This window comes from Nuphar pumila, chromosome 4 (assembly GCF_984573655.1).
Source record: "Nuphar pumila chromosome 4, dmNupPumi1.hap1.1, whole genome shotgun sequence".
NCBI classification, from domain to species: Eukaryota; Viridiplantae; Streptophyta; class Magnoliopsida; order Nymphaeales; family Nymphaeaceae; genus Nuphar; species Nuphar pumila.
Window position 1 is genome coordinate 124620265 of NC_143252.1, and position 21369 is coordinate 124641633.

General features: G+C 38.1%; 1 protein-coding gene across 1 annotated transcript; it reads left to right on the forward strand.

Annotated features, from left to right (window-relative positions):
* The first annotated feature begins 7507 nt into the window (after window positions 1-7507).
* LOC149840919 (DUF842-domain containing protein) lies at window positions 7508-21106 on the forward strand. Its single transcript, XM_090005163.1, has 3 exons — window positions 7508-7684; window positions 8290-8427; window positions 20527-21106. Exons 1-3 carry the CDS (start codon window positions 7508-7510, stop codon window positions 20707-20709), a joined length of 498 nt encoding a protein of 165 aa, XP_089861289.1. The 3' UTR covers window positions 20710-21106.
* Window positions 21107-21369: the final 263 nt, after the last annotated feature.

Below are 21369 nucleotides of genomic sequence, written 5' to 3' on the forward strand. Positions count from 1 at the left end.
ATTTTGGGGGTTCAAACTCGCCGGATTCTGGGGGGTTTGTAGGATTCCGATGTCCAAGAAGAAGGGAATTTTGGGCAATGCAACCTAGGAAAACGGAGCTATGAATGATCAAAGAAGTGCTTTTTCCGGCAATGGGAGGAAAATCTGTTTAACAACCTATTGAACAAGAGAGGAGGAAGGGGAATTTAAGGATGCGAGGAGTAACGGTCATATTTGAACTTGTCTCTTAGAGAATATGACCGTTGGAGGAGGCATTAGCTTTTCAAACGGCTAGATTTTTTTTTCTCTTTTGGGGACAGAATTTTCTATTGGGGGGGGTCCACTTCCAAATGAAATCGATTATCTGGAGGCTCTCAATTTTCTAACGTCTTCAGTTTTCTTTTTGTACAAGATTTGGGATTAAATAGTAATTTTTTCCCATCCTTTTTGGCATTGTTCTAATGCTTTACCTCTGCTCTTTGTAAAAGACAACGTCTTTTTTTTGACAAATAAAGACTGTGACTGTGTGAGATCGATCTTAGCTAAACAGAGATATTCCACCGCCTCTACAACCAAGCTTCCTCTTAAGAGGTAGTGAGGAGGATTTAAACGTTAAGAAGGTATTAATAAAAGGGTAGCAATTCCACCCACTTGCGCAAGGTTTAGACCTTAAATGGGTGCATGCTATCCGTTTAGACCTTAAATGGATGCATGTCACCCATTTGACCTTTATGAACTCTTGCAAACGATCCTCCAAACGGTTCTGCTAGGGTCTATATTAGTGGCGGGGCCACATGGGGGCAGGGTGGGGCCCACCCTGACCTTGGAAACTCTAAAGAGAGGCTCAGGTCAGGATGGGCACCACCTGGGCCCAACCCAACAGGGGTCACAAAGTGCCTCTCTCCCCCACCTGACTCTCTCTCTCTCTCTGGCTGTTTGAAGAGTATTTTCCTCCTGTCCATCAGCTATTCCAACGCAGGCGCAGCAGTTCCACCCATCTCTCTCTCTCCCTCTCAAGTCTCAAGCATGCAATCCCATTTTTCTTGTGTTTTTTTTTAGGGTTTAAGACTTTTGGGTTTTTTTTTAATTATTAATTAAGTTTTTTATTTTGTTTTTGCAAATAAAATGAATGCAACATTAATTTATGTGTTTTTTTTATTTTCAATTAACATTAAATATGATATGATTTCATATACTTGATTTTTGTTAGAAACTTAAATGAGTGCATGCTCCCGTTTGGACCTTAAATGGATGCATGCTACCCATTTGGCCTTTATGAATTCATGCAAACGATCCCCTAGACGGTTCTGGTAGGGTGTATATAAACCCTAACGGCCTCAGCTCATTCTATCAGTGAATGTCCTTCGTCTTCTCTTTTTCACTCTCTCTCTCTTTTCTATCATTTTTTCTAGAAGTTGTTGCGTTTGTGTCATTGGTGGTCAGCCTTCTTAGTGCTAGAAGTTGTTGGTATTGAAGTGAGGTTGTATTCAACTCTACTGCACCCAGGTCTCTATGGGGGCAACTGCCACTTTTAAGTGCCATTTGTAACAGCAGGAGCCCATTATAAAACAGCAGGAGCCCACTTTTAAGTGTCATTGCGTGCCTCCAGGCCTTTAATTCTCACTTGTGAAGAAAATTATAACAACAGGAGCCCATTATAAAACAGAAGATAGAGAAAATATGTTTTCAACGGATCTCTAGTCAACCAAATCAAAAGCCTCAACAAGCTGTGACTTTAGTATGACATTAATGGTGCTTAGTATCATAATCCTTGGTTAGCTGGTACTTTGCCTTTTGGGTTCAAAATCATATGGGAAAAGTCCATAGCAAATCTGGATTGAACTAGCTAATTGACTGTTTTTTTTGCATGTTAGATTAGAATATCTATCAGATTTAGATTGGGTTTGTAACACCCTCGATTTTTGAGCTTTATATTTCACACATTTTTTCTCATATTTTTTTTAGTTTTGTGTTTGGTTTTGACGTGTTGGGGTTCTTTGGATCCAGACCCGATCCAAAACCCATGCAAATTGGGCTTGTATGGGTATTTGGAACACATTTGGTTTGGGATTCATATTTGGATCCAAGTGGGTGAGGCATGGTTGTGACTTTGGGGATGGCTCAAGTGTAGTTTGTGTATGAAAGTGACAAAGGGAGGTATTATTTTTGTTAGAGGGGCATAAGGAAAAGTTTGCATGAAAAGATGACAAGGGGGCAACCCACCCCTTTTCTCTCCTTGCCACCTCCTCCTATGCCATCATGCCCCCCTTGCCCTTTTCTTTCACTTCATCTCTCTCTCCCTCATTTTCATACAAGTCTCTCTCTCCCCTTTCATTCCACGAGTAATATTCAAAAATTTTTAATGTTAAATAAATTTTGAAAAATTAAGCTTTTATGAATCCTGAATCAATTCAAATATGATTCTAAGTCTAAAAATCTTGATTTGAATAATTATTGGATCCAAACACTAATCTGAACTCGTATTCGAAATTTTGAGAGATCCAAATATTATCCAAAGGGATATTTTTCAGCAGATCTGAATATTTATCTATGTCCATATTTCAGAAATATATTAGTAAATAAATAAATTGTTAGGGATAAAATAATAATTTGCTACTATAATAGCATATTTAGGTAAATTCTCAAACTACAAAGGGGTAAAAAGATAAATTTTATATTAAAGGTATTTTTAAAAAATTAATACAATTATCAAGGTTAAAATAGTAATTTACCACCCTAGTGGCAAATTCAGGTAAATTCATAAACCACAAAGAGATAAAAAGGTAATTTTCATATCTAAGTGGCAGTGTAGTAGCATGAAATCAGACCGAAGCTATTTTGGCAAAAGAAAATTGAATTTATAGAATTAATAAAATAAATAAATAAATAACTAATAAAAAAAAACCATCGAATTTGATAGTTTTAGTTGATGGTTTTGGAGGTGGCTCCCACCTAAAAGAGGTGAGTCACTCACTCCTTTTCTGGTGGTAACACCTTGCCAGGGAAAGGGTGTCACCCCATCCTCTTCTGGTGGAGACACCTTGCCAGGGAAAGGGTGAGTTACCCTCTCCCGTCTCCCTATTGTGGGGGGGGGGGGGGTATGGGCCCCATGTGGGGGGCGACACCTCCTTTGGGGGATATAAATAATCCCTACTCCTTGTTTTTCTCACTACACCTCACCTCTCTTTCTAACTCCTCTTTTCCTTCTCTCTCTTATTCTCTCTTTTTTTCTCTAACCCTAGCCCATTCTTTCTAGATTTCTAACCCAAACCCTCATCCATTTTTTGGTTCGTTTTGATAGAAATCCCTGCACCCCTTGCCTCTATCGAACTACAATTTTTTATTTCTCGAAGGAGTGCTGACAATTTAGAAATGGCTTTTTGAGTTTGATTAGCGGAGGTTCTGCACAAATCCGATGGTAGTTTTGACATAAAAATGCGAAAGCGCTGCCTAAATTAATTGAAAATCATGATATATATTTTTAAATAGTTTAGAAATCATAGTGAAAATCATTTACAATAAAATTAGATAAAGATATTGGGCGAGTTATAAATCTATCACACCATTCACCATATTAAATTGAATTTAAGAATCACATAATTAATTGATTTCATTCTCATAAATTTGAAAATAAGATCAGAGTCATAAATATTCAAATGACAAATAAATGTTTAAATCCAGAACTCTGTAGAAAAGAAAAGACTTGGCTCTGGTTCCATCGCAATGTCTCACAATTGCAAGGTTTATCTACTGAGTACCTATATGATATATTGGGTCAGACTCAATGAGTCTCCCATAAGAGATACTATTCAATACAGGTAAATCAAAACCAGTATACATGAACATATTATGATAAATTCACATAATTATTCAAGAAATTATCTATTTCAAGTATCTATAACATCACACTGCATAATAAGAATTTTATCAATAAACATAGTTCCAATTTGGCAACCCCCAACTATTTGAATCTTGCTTTTCAAAACTATGCATTTTTGGAATGCTGGATTCTTGCAAGAAAACCTTTTTCTTTTAAAGTTTTTGCGCTTATGCATAAATCCGCGTCTTTTGAAAAGCTCAAGTTTGATACATGGTCAGATAGAATACGCACTTGCGTGTCTTATACGGATGTATCAATGTATGAGTAATATATATATATATATATATATTACATAATGCAAGCATGTTCACATTTCAGTGCGATGACAAAATATAAAGTAAGGCTCGATCTGCGAAACCACACATCGAGCTAAATAAATGCATAAGCAGTGCATGAGGTACAAAACTGTACCTCAGCTAAATAAATACATAAGCAGTGCATGAAGTACGAAACCATACTTCGGCTGAATATATGCATAAGCAATGCATGAAGTATGAAACTATACTCTCGCTAAATAAATGCGTAAGTAGCCTGTGCACGTGATAGCGCGGCGACAAAGTAAATGATATAAGCAATACTCGATATGTGAAACCACATATCGAACTAAATAAATACGTAAACAGAAGCCTATGCATGTAAAAGCACGATGACAAAGTAAATAACATAAAAGAAAGATGACAAAAATCGCAAAATTGCGTCATTGAATTAAATGCGTATATATATATATTTAATTGCATGTTTTAAGATTTGTTCATCCATTGTCCTTTGTGCAACTTTTTCCTACCTCAAAGAATGTCGGATATATTGACATTTTTGGGCATCGGTGATCAGTGGCTCATGCTTCAATGTGCTGGTAAAGTCCATTGTACCGATGGGATGCGCTAAAAGATTCAGTGTATTGCGTAAACGGTTCAAGGGCGATTCTTTATCAAAAAACAAAGAGTTGGCACATGTGAGGGGCTGAAATGAGAAAGAAGAGAGGCCAGGTTTGCGCCCTTGCCCATCGGCTCCAAAAGAAAAAGGAGGGCAGGGCCCATGCCCCTACTCGACAACAGAAAAAGAAAGAAGAGAGAGGGCAGGGGCTGTGCCCCTTTGGTCTGACAGAAAAGAGGAAGGGAGTAGGGGTGCAGCCCATGCTCGCCAGCCTGACAGAAGAAGAGGAAGGGGGTAGGGGCTGCACCCCTGCCCTTAGGCCGGAAAGGGAGGAAGTAGGGGGTGTCGCCCGCTGCCCGCTAGCCAGAAATAAAGAAGGCAGGGGGCGTTCCCCCTTGCCTGTTTGCTTGCCGAAAAAAGGGAGAGGAAACAGGGAGGGCAAGGTGTTGCCCCCGCCCTCTAGCCAGTAAAAGGGTGCAGGGAGGGGGCATTTCCCCTCCCTTGCTAAAAGCCGGCGATGCGCCCTCCTGCTGATGCCCCCATTAGAGAACAGAGAGAGAAGGAGAGGAGCAGGGAGGGAACAACCTTGTGTTTCTACAACTTTGGCTAGTAGCTTGGGTAGTGCACCATAATCTTTTAGGGAGAGTGATTCCTTGACTAAGGGTATCAGACTCTAGTGCCGGCTATTGGTGTCCAACCTGTTGTAAAATGAAAAGTGTATCTCAATGAACCCCCTTGTGAGGCCCAAGGTGTTTATAGTTAGCCATGAAGCTGATGCCCCTTGTGGTGAGTAAGTGCATATCATGTTAAGTAAAAGCAATTTAATGAAATTGTAATAAAACACTTTCCTGGATGGACTTGCAAGGTGGACGCTTGTGTGAGAAGGGTCGACCTTTGCGATGTGTATCATGAGCCTACTTTTGACAATTTGGTCCTTTGCTTCTTGTGTCCTTAGCCTTACGAGATTTTGTGGGTTGTCTTGTGTAGTTTTTGGCCTTTTGGGCTCGACTTACTGCAAGGAACCGTCTTTAGGGGGGCTTAGGTGGATCGACGAGGTGCACTGAGCTCGATGGATCAGAAGCTGCTTTGGGGTTTTTGGGTTTTTGTTTAATGATTCATATTTGTATATATCATTTTGTAAATGATGAACTTGTAAACTCTCTAAACATTTTTGAAATGATATTTAATGAATGAATCACATTTTGTTTAGTGATATGTAATGCTTGTCCCTTATGTCATTGTTAAAGACTTTTGCTGTATTTTACTAAAGAAAATGCAAATGTGTTTTATAAATTAAAAAGATATTTAAAAAAAAAAAACAGGGCCAAATTTTGGGTCACCGTGTCGCGGTCGTGACAGGGTTAGCCATCCAACCTAAATTTTATCGGTGGACACCCTCATAGCTATGTAAGTGTGATCTAATTTTGACTTATGTGGATGGATCCTTTTGGAATTAGATTTGGATTGGATTCATGACCTTCTCAGATGACTTTGGATCATGATAAAATTTAATTCATTCATGAATTTACATGTAAAATACATGATGTCTGCCTAGATCTGATAATGCATGCAAAATTTTGAGTCTGGATGCAATCACACTTCACTTTCTAGTTCTGATTTGGATCCCGATCAACCATGATCTGGATTGTGTTTAGTCAGTTTGCTCTCCTACTTGTGACTCAGCCAGTCCAAATTAATCCCGAATGAATCATACTTGGACCGACAAAGGTGGGACGAGAGAAAAAGATAACCGAGTCACATTCGTGGGACATCAAACATGGGACACTTCCCTGGTTTAACTATTTATAGATTAAGCCCAGCTTATTTTTACATGTATGTTTTTTACCGTAATTAAACGAGCTCCAGTTCTAACCTCTAACCGAGGTGTGGCTATTAAAAATAAGGATGGCAGTGGACACTGGACAGGAGCGGGAGTGCGGGAGACAAGGTTTTCACCCTTGCTCCATCTCATAATGACAAACGTTTTTATGGGCAATTTCTCGTTTTTCAAAAACTCACAAGAAATTTAAAAAAAATCATAAATCTCGCATGTTTTTTGGCAAAATCTTGGCAATGAAAAAAATTCAAAAATATAATTTTAATTTTTTATAAGAAAATATTAATCAAAATTATTTAAAAATAAAAACACATGATTTTTTGGTGATAAATAGCCATTTAAAACATAAATATTGCGTTTAAATCAAGGTATTTATGTTTTTTTCATAAATCTCGCTATATTTTGAAAATCTCGCAAGAAATTGCCGTTTTAAACTTTCAGGCAATTTCTCGTGATATTATCGCGAGATTTTCATAAATCTCGTGATATTTGTCACTATGCGCCATCTTAATTTTTTTTTCAACATCTCTGGCTTATTCTTGTTTCCCCATCCTCGCCCTGTTTTTGGTTTTTATCATGTGTTTCATCCTCATATCAAAATAACTTTATTCTTGAAAAAGAAAAAAAAAAGAAGAGGAACAGTTTAGAGTTAGAAAATATAAGAGTTAGAATATATATATATATATATAAAGATTTTATAATATATAAAAGTATATTAATAGTTGCATTCACCGAGCTCAAAAACGGGTACGGGGCGGGGCAAAAGTAAGTCCGCCTTCATCCCTGCTTTCATGTTTCATCCCGTATTTGATTTACACCTTCATCCTCAGTCCATTAACCATTATGTCTTCCATCCCCGATCCAAACGGGGCGGGTTCGAACGGGTCTTCGCTTTTCCTCAAGTCCACTGCCATCCTTGATTAAAAAGGTTAGGGTTTATGGGGTCCCTCCTCATAAACCCTGACGTTCCCGTCTTCAGCTTGGAGCAAAGGATGAGTTTTCCGGGAGAAGAGCGAATTGTGTCGGAGAGAATAAGAAGGAAACTCGATGAACTCAACCTGGAAGTCCAAAGACAACTCTCTGGGATCAAAGACCACGTCAATTTCACCCTTCAGGTTTGTGGGAGTTTCTTTCTTTCTCTTTACTCTTCTTGCCTTTCTCTCTGGACTGAAGTCCTCTTTTTTTCACTTCCAAATTGCCTTTTCCGAATTGGGTGTATTTCGTTTTCTGTTTCCCTCTTGAGACGCCATATCGTTTCATGTTCCGGACGTTCCGGCTACTTCTATGTAACATGAGTCGGGACCTTCTTTTTTTTTTCCCTATACCAACTATTTGAATTTCTTTATAATGACGTTGCTTTTATGTGGATCGGGTCACAATTTTTCTTCTTCTCTTTATTGGATTTCTTTCTCTAATCTTTAGTTTTTCTGTCTTCCACACTACAATTTGCTTTGGATGAAATGGTATTTGTTTTGTGCTTTCCTGTTCTTTTTGAAGTTCTTCAATTCCAATTTCTGTTCACAAATTGATTAATTTTTTCATCTTCATTATAATATAGTTTTGACGTTCAATCTTCCTCAAGTGCGGAATCCAGTTTTATGTCTATGGCATTCATAATTGTCCTAGGGTTTTCTCTGTTTCTACATCTTTATTTATTTAAATTTTCTTTCCTCTTCTCTGTAAACCTTGCTTAGATTCTGTTTCCTGATGTTGATTTCAGCAAGCATACTTCAAATGCGCCTATGAGTGCTTCGATAGGAGGAGGAGACAAGAAGATATGAACAACTGTGTTGAGAATTGCAGCGTTCCTGTTCTTAAGGCAAATGGCTTGGTTGAGGAAGAGATGGCCAAGTTTCAGGTAGAAATTTGTTTGGGATATGATTTTTACATTGATAGCATTTTATTCACCTTGCACCTTGATTAATTAGTGGTCCTATAAACAAGTTCTCCTTGATACTTAATTGTTTATTTTTGTTCTTTGAAATATTAAAGCTTAATTTTTGGAAGCTGGAACACTTAGAGGGCATGTTTGATGCGTGTAATAGTGAAGCAAAGCTTGTTCTCATGATAGGAGACTCTAGTTCTTCAATACAGTGCAGTAAATTGCAGAGAATGTCATTAACTGAAAGTGTTGAATGCCTGAATTGGAGACAATCTTGTGGCATGTTATGTGACAAATGGTTGTGTTCCTTAGCATGTGCAGAAAGCAAACATATGGAATAAAAGGGTGCAGCTCGATAGGGTCCAATTTATACTACAGTGGATCACACCAACTCCAGTCTCTACCTGATCACCTTACAGAGGCAACCCAACCAAGTCCAACCCAGTTAGGCTGTATTAATGATTCTCAATGGAGTATCAAGGGGCTTCTGGCTGATTGTTCAATCTGGTCTAATCTCAAACTGGAGGTGATCGTCATGACTCAAGCCTGACCAGACGTGGAGTGGACCAAAATCCAACATCATTTAAATTAACACAGGCAAAACAAGGTCCAGTCCAATCCTGTTGAGATTATATCCTCATGTGTCTCCTAATATGATAAAATGTACTCAAAATGATGCCTTCTGCTAGGGTTTCATCATGTTTAGGCTGGTTCTGAATTTAGACTTTGGTATATCAAACTCCAGATGAACCTTAGGTCTGCACACTTTAGTTTAATGGGGAACCCAATAGCAATGCAACATCAAACTCTGTGAAAATCACAAGAAATTCATATTGTAAGCTATGACATCTGAATGTCAATATCATCTGGTATATCAATGTCCAGATCATGGTTGCCGGTTGAGGAAGCGGGAGCGGGAAGCAAGGCACTTTTAAAATTTTAGGAAGCGGGAAGCGTGGGACGACTTAGAAGCGAATCACGAACCGTCTCGGAAGCGAACCGGAAGTGACCTAGGAAGCGAGGGGAAGCAAAAATAAAAAATAAAAAAATGAAAAAAGAAGGAAGCGAGGGGGAAGTGTGGAGGAAGCGTGGGGGAAGTGTGCTTCCCATAAAAGGGAAGTGCGTTTCCCATAAAAGGGAAGTGCGCTTCCCATATAAGGGAAACATGCTTCCTAAAAAAAAGGGACGCTTCCCCGCACATTTCGGAAGCGCGACGTTTCGCACTTCCGAAATGCGTATCGAGAAAGCGTGCTTCCCCTATTGTATAGGTGCTTCCAGTAACTCTGGTCCAGATATTATACTTATGGGAGATGTAAGGTTTGCTTGGATAAAGTAAAAACTGGGGAATATGGTTTCAGATGGTTAAGAAATTTCTGCATAATTTCGGTTCATCTTCAAGGAATTATGAAAGATGAAAACAGAGAAAAAAAGAAGGATTTGGCTGCAGTACAGTCTAAATGAATAGAAGTTAAGATTAGGGGTGCATTTTGGTAATAGGAAAATTGGTGGTGAAAAGAAGTCCTTAGTTATTAGTGAGGGATCCTAGAAATCTGGCATATGAGGATTGCATTGTAGTGGGGACCCACAAGTTCCATGCTATGTCACAAGTATACAGATGCAGGAGCGGGAGCTGATGTGGATTTGCTTGGTACAATTCAATAATTTTCAATAATTAGGACATGGGGACATGTATGTACACACACATAGATGTATCTGTGTGTGTGTGTGTGAAACAACAATTCTAAATCGCTATAATTAGGAACATCAAATAATGAAAGTAAATTGAAATTGAAATGTAATGTAATTGATCACAACTTAAAATAAAACAATTCAACTGAATATGAAATAAGTAAATAAGATCATAAAAGAAAATATATAAAGTTAATGACACAATGTTGACTGTGCCTATGAAGTGTCGTGTTGTGTCCATGAAGTGTCTGAGTGTCGTATTGTGTTGATACGGGATATTCATGCTAAATGAAGTGTCTATGTGACATAGGTTCCATGAAATCTCACTATTGAAAATCCTAAACTTGTCTAGTGCTTGAGCATTTGATGAAACCCTCCTATCATTCCACTCTGTCCCACATTTCATGCTAACATTTGATTTGAGACATGGGCCCCATGAGAATTCTCATTACTGAGAATTCACATATGCATTAGGCCAAGTAGGTGTTAGAATGATGCTGATCTAAGCACAATGTTCATCACTCAAATGAAGTCTAAGACTGACTGACAACCTGTTGTGCTATCAATCAAAAATGGCACGCGTGCTGGATAATGTAGAAGAAACTCAACCATTTAAATGATGTAAGACTTGCCGACTTCTGCAATTGCTAGAAGTTGGAGTATGTTGCTCTCCTATACATCCAACAAGTATATCATATCTTGTCCTACATGCCACACTTCACCTGAGCATCGATGATTCGTCAGTGATCTGCAGACGATGTTTCTGAGGTGGGGCATTTCTTGATATGCATGCACACTTGTTTGTTCGATGTATGCTATAAAACATGAGGCATTGAACGTTCTTTTCTTGGATTTATTCAACATGTAAATGCTTACTTTGAGGACTCTTTCTAAATTAGGAAACCCTTGCAGGACATTGAACATACTCCATGCATCTCCACACTGCCAGCTGTTTTTTTATGCCTAAATCATGTCCTATGTCGCACGGGTACTCCATTTTGGCCCCTTTATTGTGTCTCCTTACATAATAGTACTATTGAAAACTTCATAAAAATGACTGAATCCTCTATTGACAGCCGTATCCATGAGGTCATGGCACATGCATGGGCCACACACACACACACACACCAAAAAAAAAAAATCTTTGTAATTACTACCTAAGTGCAGCTGAGAATTGCTGTAACTTTAACCACTAAACCATGGTTAGATGGTCTCGTTATCTCCGAACGTATTCAATAGTAAATATTAATGAGCTGCAATTTCTTTCATCAAGGGTCAAGTGGAGTTTGAAACTGTTTCACCAATTGGACCAGCATTATGCTGTCAACTCAAAACTTGTCTCTTCTATTTTGATTGGTTTGGCATCTTTTCCTTTTGTTTGTTGTAAGACATTGTGCAGTGAAGTGGGAGCATGTCTGAGAAATGAGTGTGAAATCAATAATGAAACATGCCTGTTTTTTGATCTATGAAGGAATGCTGGGAGTAGGAGGATGATGTTTAAAGATCTTTACGGCTTGGATGCACTCAATACTAATAGACAGTAACATCTTTGTTGGTTCAAGTTTTCGTTACATGGTGAGCACAAGTTTCATCCTTCAACTTCAGAAGCACAACTGAGAGGCCCCGAGTCTAGAATGAAGCTGAACTTTTTTAGCTAAGGAGCTGTGCTAGTTGTATGCATCCTTGATGAAAAATTAGTTTAATGATTAAGCAATGATGATAATGACTTGAGTCATCTGGTTATGGAAGATATGCTAGAAAGAGATATTATATATATATTGTGTGTGTGTATGTGTGTCTTCCTTAATTTGTTTTTTTTTGGTAAGTAGTCTTCCTTTATTTGTGTGTGTAGGAAAAGGTGGTAGCATGATCATCTCTTTCTATAAAGGAGATCTCACTACAAATACTTTTTACATTTAACTTTGTCCTTATTAGACAACTTGATGTAGTGAATCAACAAGGGCATTCCTAAAACCTGCAGATTTGATACCTGAACGCGGAAACAACTAATTACCTAAAAATATCTAGAAAAGCAGGAAATTGAACAAAACAACAACAACAACAACAACAACTACGCCTTCATCCCAAAACAATTGGGGTCGGCGATATGAACCAACAAAGAAAATCATTCTGGGTCTTCCACATGAATCCTTCTCCATTCATTTCTATCCAATGCCATGTCCTTGGTGAGGTTCAAAGCATTCATATCCTTTCCTATCACCTTCATCCATGTCTTCCTAGGCCTACCCCGACCTCTTTTAACTAATATATTTTCCCATTTCTCCATCCTTCTAACTGGAGCATCATTAGGCCTTCGTCGAATATGTCCAAACCACCGTAAACGATTCTCTCTCATCTTATTTTCAATGGGTGCAACGCATACCTTCTTACGTATCTCCTCGTTCCGAATCTTATCTTTTATTGTATTTCCACACATTCATCTCAGCATATGCATCTCAGCTACACTCATTTTTTGAATATGATGTCTCTTGGCAGCCCAACATTCCGTACCATATAGTAAAGTGGGCCTAATAGTCGTCCTATAAAACTTTCCCTTCAACCGCAATGACATTCTACGATCGCACAACACTCCAGTTGCACTCTTCCATTTCATCCACCCAACCTTTATCCTATGATTTACATCTCCATCAATTTCTCCATACTTTTGAATGATAGATCCCAAATATTTGAAAGAATCATCCACCGGTATTTCTTTCTCACCAAGCTTCACTACACTCCCATCTCTATTTCGTTGCTTACTAAACCGATATTCCATATATTCTGTCTTACTCTTACTCAACTTAAAACCTCTTGCTTCTAATGTCTGTCTCCATAATTCTAACTTAGCATTAACCCCAGCTCTAGACTCATCAATCAAAACAATATCATCAGTAAACAACATACACCATGACACATTTTCTTGAATTGATCTCGTAAGCTCATCCATCACTATAGCAAATAGGAAAGGGCTTAAAGCAAATCCTTGATGTAACCCAACTGTTATAGGAAAATTGGTTGTCACCCCTCCATAAGTACAGACATTGGTTACTACTCCTTCGTACATATCTTTAATTATACTAATGTACTTGAGAGAAACACCTTTCTTCATCATTGTCCACCAGAGAACATCCTTGGGTACTCTATCGTATGCCTTCTCCAAATCAATAAAAACCATATGCAAATATTTGTTCATCTCTCTATATCTCTCAATAAGTTGTCTAAGAAGATGCATAGCTTCCATAGTAGATCTTCCAGGCATAAAACCAAATTGATTCTCCGATATCATGACAACCTTCCTCAACCTAGACTCAATCACCCTCTCCCAAAGTTTCATAGTATGACTCATGAGTTTTATACCACGATAGTTTGTGCAATCTTGTATATCACCCTTATTCTTATATAGAGGCACCAAAGTACTCTTCCTCCACTCATTAGGCATCTTATTTGTCCGCCAAATCTTGTTAAAAAGATTTGTCAACCATTCTAAACCTTTCTCTCCCAAGCATTTCCAAGCCTCGATAGGTATACCATCTGGGCCAACTGCCCTTCTTGATTTCATTTTCTTCAAAGCCTCTGCAATTTCTTTCTTTTGAATCTTGCGCATGAAGTCACGATTCATCTCATGAAAAGGAATGGAAAAGTCTCCAAGATCCTGAGCATGACTTTCATTAAATAGCTTATCAAAATAATCTTTCCATCTCTCCTTAATCTCCTCATCTTTTACTAAAACCCTTTGCGTTTCATCTTTGATACATCTAACCATACCCAGATCTCTCGATTTCCTATCTCTCATTTTTGCAATCCTATAAATATCCTTCTCACCCTCTTTGGTATCCAACTTGTCATAAACCTCCTTATATACCTTATCCCTCGCGTTTCGATCTACTTTTTTAGCTTCCTTCTTTGCTATCATATACTTCTCCAAATTCTCATTATCACGACTTTTACTTAGATTTCTATAACACTCTCTTTTAACCTTAATAGCTAATTTGACATTCTCGTTCCATCACGATATATCCTTACCTAGCGGTGCACCGCCTTTAGACTCACCCAATACCTCCTTAGCCACCTTTCTCATGCCACCCGCTATCTTATTCCACATAGATTCTGAATCCTCCTCGAGACACCAATCAACTTCCTTAACTACCCGCTCTACAAACATTCCTTGTTTAGCTCCTTTCAGTGCCCACCACTTAATTCTAGGATCTATCTTATGTCTATCCCTTTTGCGGCATTGTCTAATTCTAAGATCTAAAATTAAGACTCTATGTTGTGTAGCTACACTTTCTCCCGGTATAACCTTACAATCGATGCAACAACCCCTATCTTTCTTTCTAAGTAGGAAAAAATCTATCTGACTCGAATTAACCCCACTTTTAAATGTTACTAGGTGAGACTCCCTCTTCCTAAACCAAGTGTTTGCTAAGATCATATCATAGGACAAACCAAAATCTAAAATCCTTTCTCCACTATCGCTTCTTTCTCCTATACCATAGCCTCCATGAATACTCTCAAATCCATCCCTACTAATGCCTACATGCCCATTAAGGTCACTGCCGATGAAAAGCCTTTCTCCATAAGATATCCCTTGTACTACTTCATCTAAATCTTTCCAAAATTGACGCTTAGTGGAATCATCTAAACCTACTTGAGGTGCATAAACACTAATAATATTAATAATATCCGTACCTAATACTAATTTAATAAGTAAAATCCTATCACCCTTCCTACGAACCTCAACTACATTATCTATAAACTCACGACTCATAACAATCCCTACTCCATTCCTATTCCTATTTATTCCTGTATACCAAATCTTATATCCCCAAGGTTCTATCACTTTTGCTTTCTCACCTACCCATTTGGTCTCTTGTAGACATAAAATATCAATCTTTCTCCTACACATAACATCTACTAACTCTACCAACTTACCAGTTAAAGACCCTATGTTCCAAGTGGCTAACCTAATTTTATGGTCTTGGACTAACTTCTTTACCCCCACCCGTCTAACAAAGTGAGGGAACCCTTGCCTATTTGACACCACACCCGGGCGCCGGTGTGACGCGTCGCTTTCGGGCGACGACCTAGCAACCCTTGCCCATTTATCACTGCCTCTGGGCCTATAGAGTACATTGCGTCGCTCAGTAGGGAACACCCCAACAAAATTCTCATATTGGTTCATATTCATAGGGTATGACTAAGTTTTTATGCTGGCTGTCACAGGCCTACCGCAACCCTCCTCCTTTATCCGGGCTTGGGACCGGCAGTGTATAACTAAACAGTTATACACAGGCGGAGTTAAATTGAACAAAAAAATGCAAGAAATAACTGGAAATAACTGAAAATTCAATAAAACTAGAAATTATCTCAAATTCAACTCTGAATGACAACTAGATCTCTCATCCTTTTGAAGAGGAAGATTTTCCTAATTCTAATAAAAACAAACTGCCTATTAAGATAACCTTATAAAAAAATAAAATCTATCATAAAATTGTGGATCAGATACAAAATTTAAATACAAGAAGATCCAAAATAACAAACAAAAATCCAAAATGCAAATGGATTCTTATGGACCTAGGTTTTCTGTTCCGCTGCTGCATCATTCTTCTTAGGTTGAAGAAGACTTTTCCTGAAGTCTAGATCCTGCTTATGCTTTCTCCAATTTCGCTCTACCTTGTGGGTTATGGGCCCGCAATATGGAACTGGATAACTTTCTTGCTTCAGAATTTGCATGGATCATACGGAGCCTGCTTCAATATGTGCTTGAAAGCCTGTGATGTTTTTCCCAAACCATCCATAGTCCGTTGGATCTCTATACTGATTTGGATAAAATGAGTCAAACAGATCCTGTGTCGGTTTGATCAAGGGTGGAGAAGTCGATAAACCAATGATATGGATCTCTCGCTCTATCATCTCATGCTCCACATACTGCTGGTGACCCACTCCAAACAAGCTTAGGTTTTGGAATGAGTTCAGTTTAGGAAAGTCGGGTTTGGGTTTGAGCTTGAGAGTGGTTTTGGATCATGTGTGGGTCTTGGGTTAGTGTATGGTTTAGATAGGTAGAAGTTTTTTGGTCGTATTGGGTTGAGTTATATAGGTGTAGGAGAATTTCGGGCCCTTTGGGATCAAATTTAAAGAAATTTGGGAAGGATCCGGGTTATAATGGGTCGGTTCTAGCAAGTTGGATCTAAACTAGGTGTAAATGAGTTTGAACATGGAGAGAATTGGTTCTGAATCTCAGAACCAGTTTTCAGTGGTGGTTCAAGCTGACATGGGTGAGGAGAAAGGGTGAGTGACAATGATGCAAGAGCGGAGCAAAGCGAGCCAGGTCTAGGCAGATCTAATTGAAATCCATTTTTTTTATAGTTTGGATATTGTTCTTTGTTTTGGGTCTTGTAATGGGTATTGAATCTATCTAATGGATCCAAACCTAAATTTGGTAATTTATTAGATTAGATTGCTTTCTTAATTTGTGTTTATAGAAATAGGAAACCTAAGCTTATTAGGATTAGATTTTTTTCATCTATAAATAGGTGGAAGATCTATAGGGTTAGGCAGAGTTTTGAGAATTGAGAATTTTGTATTTAATTTTGAGTTTTAAGTCTCAAGTTAATTTCCAGTCATTTTTAATAATTTCTTTCATTTTCTTGTTATTTTACACAGTTTCCTAGAATTTCTTGTTTTTGTAGATAAATTGTAGTGTTGGTTACTCTTTTCCCATAAATTCGATCGCTGATTTACATCAGTTTGAGCCCACATTATTCTCTCTCGTCCTTTTGCTGTGACATGAAGTTTGAGGGAGGGAGGATCCTCTGAAAACCATGGCGGCACGTCTTGATCGTATTGAAGCCAATTTGGTTGATAACATAAAAAAACTTGATTTGATGATCGATGTGTTTTTAAGCTCAAATCAAAAGTTTGATACATGTATAGAGGAGATATTGAACTCCCAAAATCAACATGGAAGGTGCACATCAGAGGCAACGATTGGATCTCATATCTATAATGGTGTAACTGAAATGCATGGTTCCCAAGGGTTGACGAACAACTCGCAACTCGGGAAGTGACTCAAAGCTTGTCTGAAATGATTCTTCCAGAACTGTTTCACTCTTTATGGACCTGCACACTGCCAAAGATCTGCCACCAGCCACATATGACCAACATAATGTCCAACCATTGCCTGGAGTCATTATCGACACACGGATGGGGTGATCTCAAAAACCCTAGCTCTATTGTCCTCTCCATCGTCCCACCACCAAATTCTTCTCCTCTTTCTCCTCTCCACTACCACCATCAGAAGCGCCTGACAGGAAGCATCTTTGGCCGATGGAATGCTGTCTAGTGACTCACCGGCAGAAGCGCCTGACAGGAAGCATCTTTGGCCACCAGCTGGACGTCTTTCCTCATGCCGGAAGGACCTCCACTCAATATCCTTTCTCCCCATCTCCACTTTCCTCCTCTTCTTTTGTTCTTCCTACCGGAAGGCAATTTCCGGTGAAGGAGTCACTGCCGGCCATGTCTGTTCGGCGACGGAACCCTGCCACTGATTGACAGTCCTGCTATTTGGGCCCCAATGAAGTCGGTACTCGGTAGTGGCTGGTGGGCTGAACCCAAACTCTAACCCTTTCCCACCATCATCACCCCCTTCCATCATGAATTTGGGAAGGAGTGTGCAAACTGGTTCATATCTGAACAAATTCACTTTTAACCCCACCTTGGTGTTTTTACTCTAGAATCTTTTCCTCAACCCGATTCAAAACAAAAGAACTGGTTCCTTCCTTATTATCACTCTTTTACCTGGTTATGTATCCAACTTGAGTCCAAAATCCACCTTACTCAATCTAGTTTGACCCAAACACCCTATTAGACCCACTTAGACCTATCCAAACCTTATTTTCAAAACAAATCTTAGAACCAACCTATATTTGGGACTTATCTTACCCATTTGACCCTAGACCTACCATAATCTATTCGGATCCAGTTGACTCTAATTGGATCCAAGAGTATCTTAAGCTAGGTCTTCCTAGTTTGTTCCATGTTTCATATGAAAACCCATTTGCATACTGCACCAACTACCAAAAGATCAGATCGTCCTTCTACAGTTGCTTGGATCTTCTTTGGATTGGATCTCATCTGTGTTAGCGGATCTATATCTTTAAAAGGTTGCAAAAGTTTTTTATTTCCTACGGTTGGAGTGTAATTGAAAGAAGCTAAAGTGAGATCCTGATTTGATGACAAGTCTTGTCCAACCCGGGGAGAATGATGTAGGAGCAGAGCAAAGTGAACCGAGTCTAGCTAGATCCAATCGAATTTTTTATAATTTTGATATTGTCCTTTGTTTTGGGTATTGGATCTATGTAACAGATTCAAGCTTGAATTTGGTAATTTATTATATTAGGTTGCTTTCTTAATTTGTGTTTATCGAAATAGGAAACCTAAGCCTATTAGGATTAAAATTATTTTCATCTATAAATAGGTGGATGATCTACCGGGTTAGGTAGAGTTTTGAGAATTGAGAATTTTTTTCTCTAATTTTCAGTTTTAAGATTCAAGTTAATTTTCAGTTATTTCTAATAATTTCTTGCATTTTCTTATTATTTCTTGCAATTTCCTAGAATTTCTTGTTTTTAGATAAATTGTAGTGTTTGTTACTCTTTTCCCATAAATCTGATCCCAGATTCACCTCACAACCAGAGTGAAAATCCGTATGTATTGTTGTAAATGCTCTGAAAGTGTGCAGGTTCACATGAATTGTCTGTCGGCCTTATCCATATGTACAGTTGCTTTAGGCAAGTTCAGAGTTAGTTTGTGAAGTACTTGAATTGGAAGTCTGCCTTCTGTTGCAAATTGATTCATGTGGGCACGTCCTCATGAGAAATCTCAAGGCTTATTTGTTACATTGCATCTTATAGTCTTTACAATGTTTTACTAAATACATGTCAAGCTATAACTGAACGTCAGTTATAATTGTGAAAATTGATGGTACCTCATTTGACTAGCTTTTTCTATATATCAAGTAATGGTTGTGCTGTGGCAGCAGGGTTCTGACCAATGTGGGTTCTTTTGGTTCACCATTTACTTCATGCAGGATGCTTACATAAAAAGAAATAAACACAAAAAATTGAATGATTCAACATTTATGTAGAAAAGGATGCATGAAAAGACGTATAGTTGAAAATTAAGCACCTACAGCAATCATCTGTAACAGTGCTCTGATATCTAAAGGGGCGATTACTTTTTCAATGAGATCTTCCACCTTATAACTTGATTTTAAAAATGACAATGGTTTATTACATGCTACCTCTGTAGTTAACAAAATAAGTTAAAGCCTAAGCACGCGAGGTATTTAACCTTCCCTCTCTTGCATGCGCTACATCATCACGATCAACAAACCAAAAACAATTAAATAAGTTCTAAATATCACGTGAAATGAACGTTTACTTACCTTTTTTTTTTTTGAAAATTTGAAGAAAGATTTAGCTCACAAAGAGCACACAGCTTCAAAAACCAAAGAAATGTAAAAGCCTACCAAAAACAAGCAAACTCCTCATACTTAAGTTTTGAGAAGAATCACAACCACTTCTATCTATTCTTATCTTTTGTGTGTTACTAGGGGAAGAGAAAAGATGGTTCAGCTTGTCAGGTAAAATCTTTATTTTTTTTGGCCACAATGATCTTGTATAATTTTTATGCAAAATAGTGGTGTAAAATTACTGAGATATTTCATCATGTGCTTGATTGTAATGCCACCCATCCCTTTTTGTTGTGCATCAGTTCATTGACTGGCCGAGTGTTAGTTCATGTTGTCACATAACGTGTTCTCTTCAAGGTTTCACACCCAAGATACATTAAGTGCCTTATGAGACTCAAGAAGGCTTTCCACTCAAGATAGATTACAATACGACTGGTGAGGCACGTGATCCACACAGGCTGAGGGTATTTTAACCCTCGTTACACAAGCCAATAGTGACTTTTTTTTTGTCAGAGCTGAGGTCCCAATTTTAGTCAGATAAACAGAAGTATAAAGCAATGCCATGAACGTGTGTATACCAGGTATCTCTAGAACTAACTTTTGGGGCTTGAGTCTCATAAGGCTAACCACATTTGAATTGGTTGGCTTTGTCTACAATGAAACTTAGCACAAAGGACATCCAGAAGGTTCATCCTGCTTGTGTGCATAGCCAGTCAATGAACTGGTTGAATGTCTTTGGGAATGGAGGGCAAAGGATATGAAAGGCCATCAAGCTGAGACAACTTGGTTTTTGACTTTTGTATGATAGTATCTTTTTCTATAGAATGTCCATTTTGTATATCACGCCTCTCTACATTGAATAGTTTTTTCTGCTTTGTACTATTGGAATTTTGTCACATATTCTTCTCTTACAGGAACGTCTGAGTCGATCTTTAATGGTTTGTCAAGACCGTTTTGAAGCGGCCAAACTTCAGCAGCAGAAAGCTGGAGGTGTCAGTGAGCTTGAGTCATGTGTAGATAAAGCGATTGGAGATAGCATTCAGTTATTGCCACATGTTGTTGATAAATTAAATGCTGCTCTCTCCATTGATAAATGATTGCAGAAATTTATGCCAGTAGCTGTTTTATTGGCAAAATTTTTGTTTGGTGATGGTGCCTGATCTATCCTCATCAAATACTTATGATGTTTCTTTTTCCTGATTTTGTTTGCAATGAAAATTTCATGCACCTCAAGCCAAAATTTTAATTTTTTACAAGGGTGTATCATCATCACGTCTTATCCCATCTATATGGGTTTTTACAAGGATGTTATGAGGGATAGACTGTTTTATTAATATTCTTGTTGTTGTTCCATAAGGAGTAATACCTAGTAAGAATATCTATACTAATGCAAAGATGCTATCCGCTGCATAATTGATCCGTCATTTTTGTTTACACGTACTTACCATAAAGATGCTTCTTTCTTTCTTTCAATTTCATGAAAGCCAACCTACAAAATGTGAAAAAATGCTTTTGGCATCTTCTTGACCAAAACGCTTGGTGATTGCCCCTCTTCGTATAACAAAGCAGAAGAAAGTATAAACCTAGAAAATGGTATGCTATAGTTTGCAGGTTTGTAACCAACTATATCATTAGTTACTGAGGCTCTGTAATGCTTTTATTTATTGTCTGCAAAAAGGAAAACATGTTTTGTTAAGGAGAGTCTTGCCTTTATTGATAATTAAGTGAATGTATCACCAGCTATTTAAAATAGAATG

Coding starts and splice junctions, on each gene's coding strand:
- LOC149840919 (XM_090005163.1), top strand. CDS start 7,508: ATGGGGTCCCTCCTCATAAACCCTGACGTTCCCGTCTTCAGCTTGGAG. Junction 7,685..8,289: donor ACGTCAATTTCACCCTTCAG/GTTTGTGGGAGT, acceptor TGTTGATTTCAG/CAAGCATACTTCAAATGCGC. Junction 8,428..20,526: donor AAGAGATGGCCAAGTTTCAG/GTAGAAATTTGT, acceptor CTTCTCTTACAG/GAACGTCTGAGTCGATCTTT.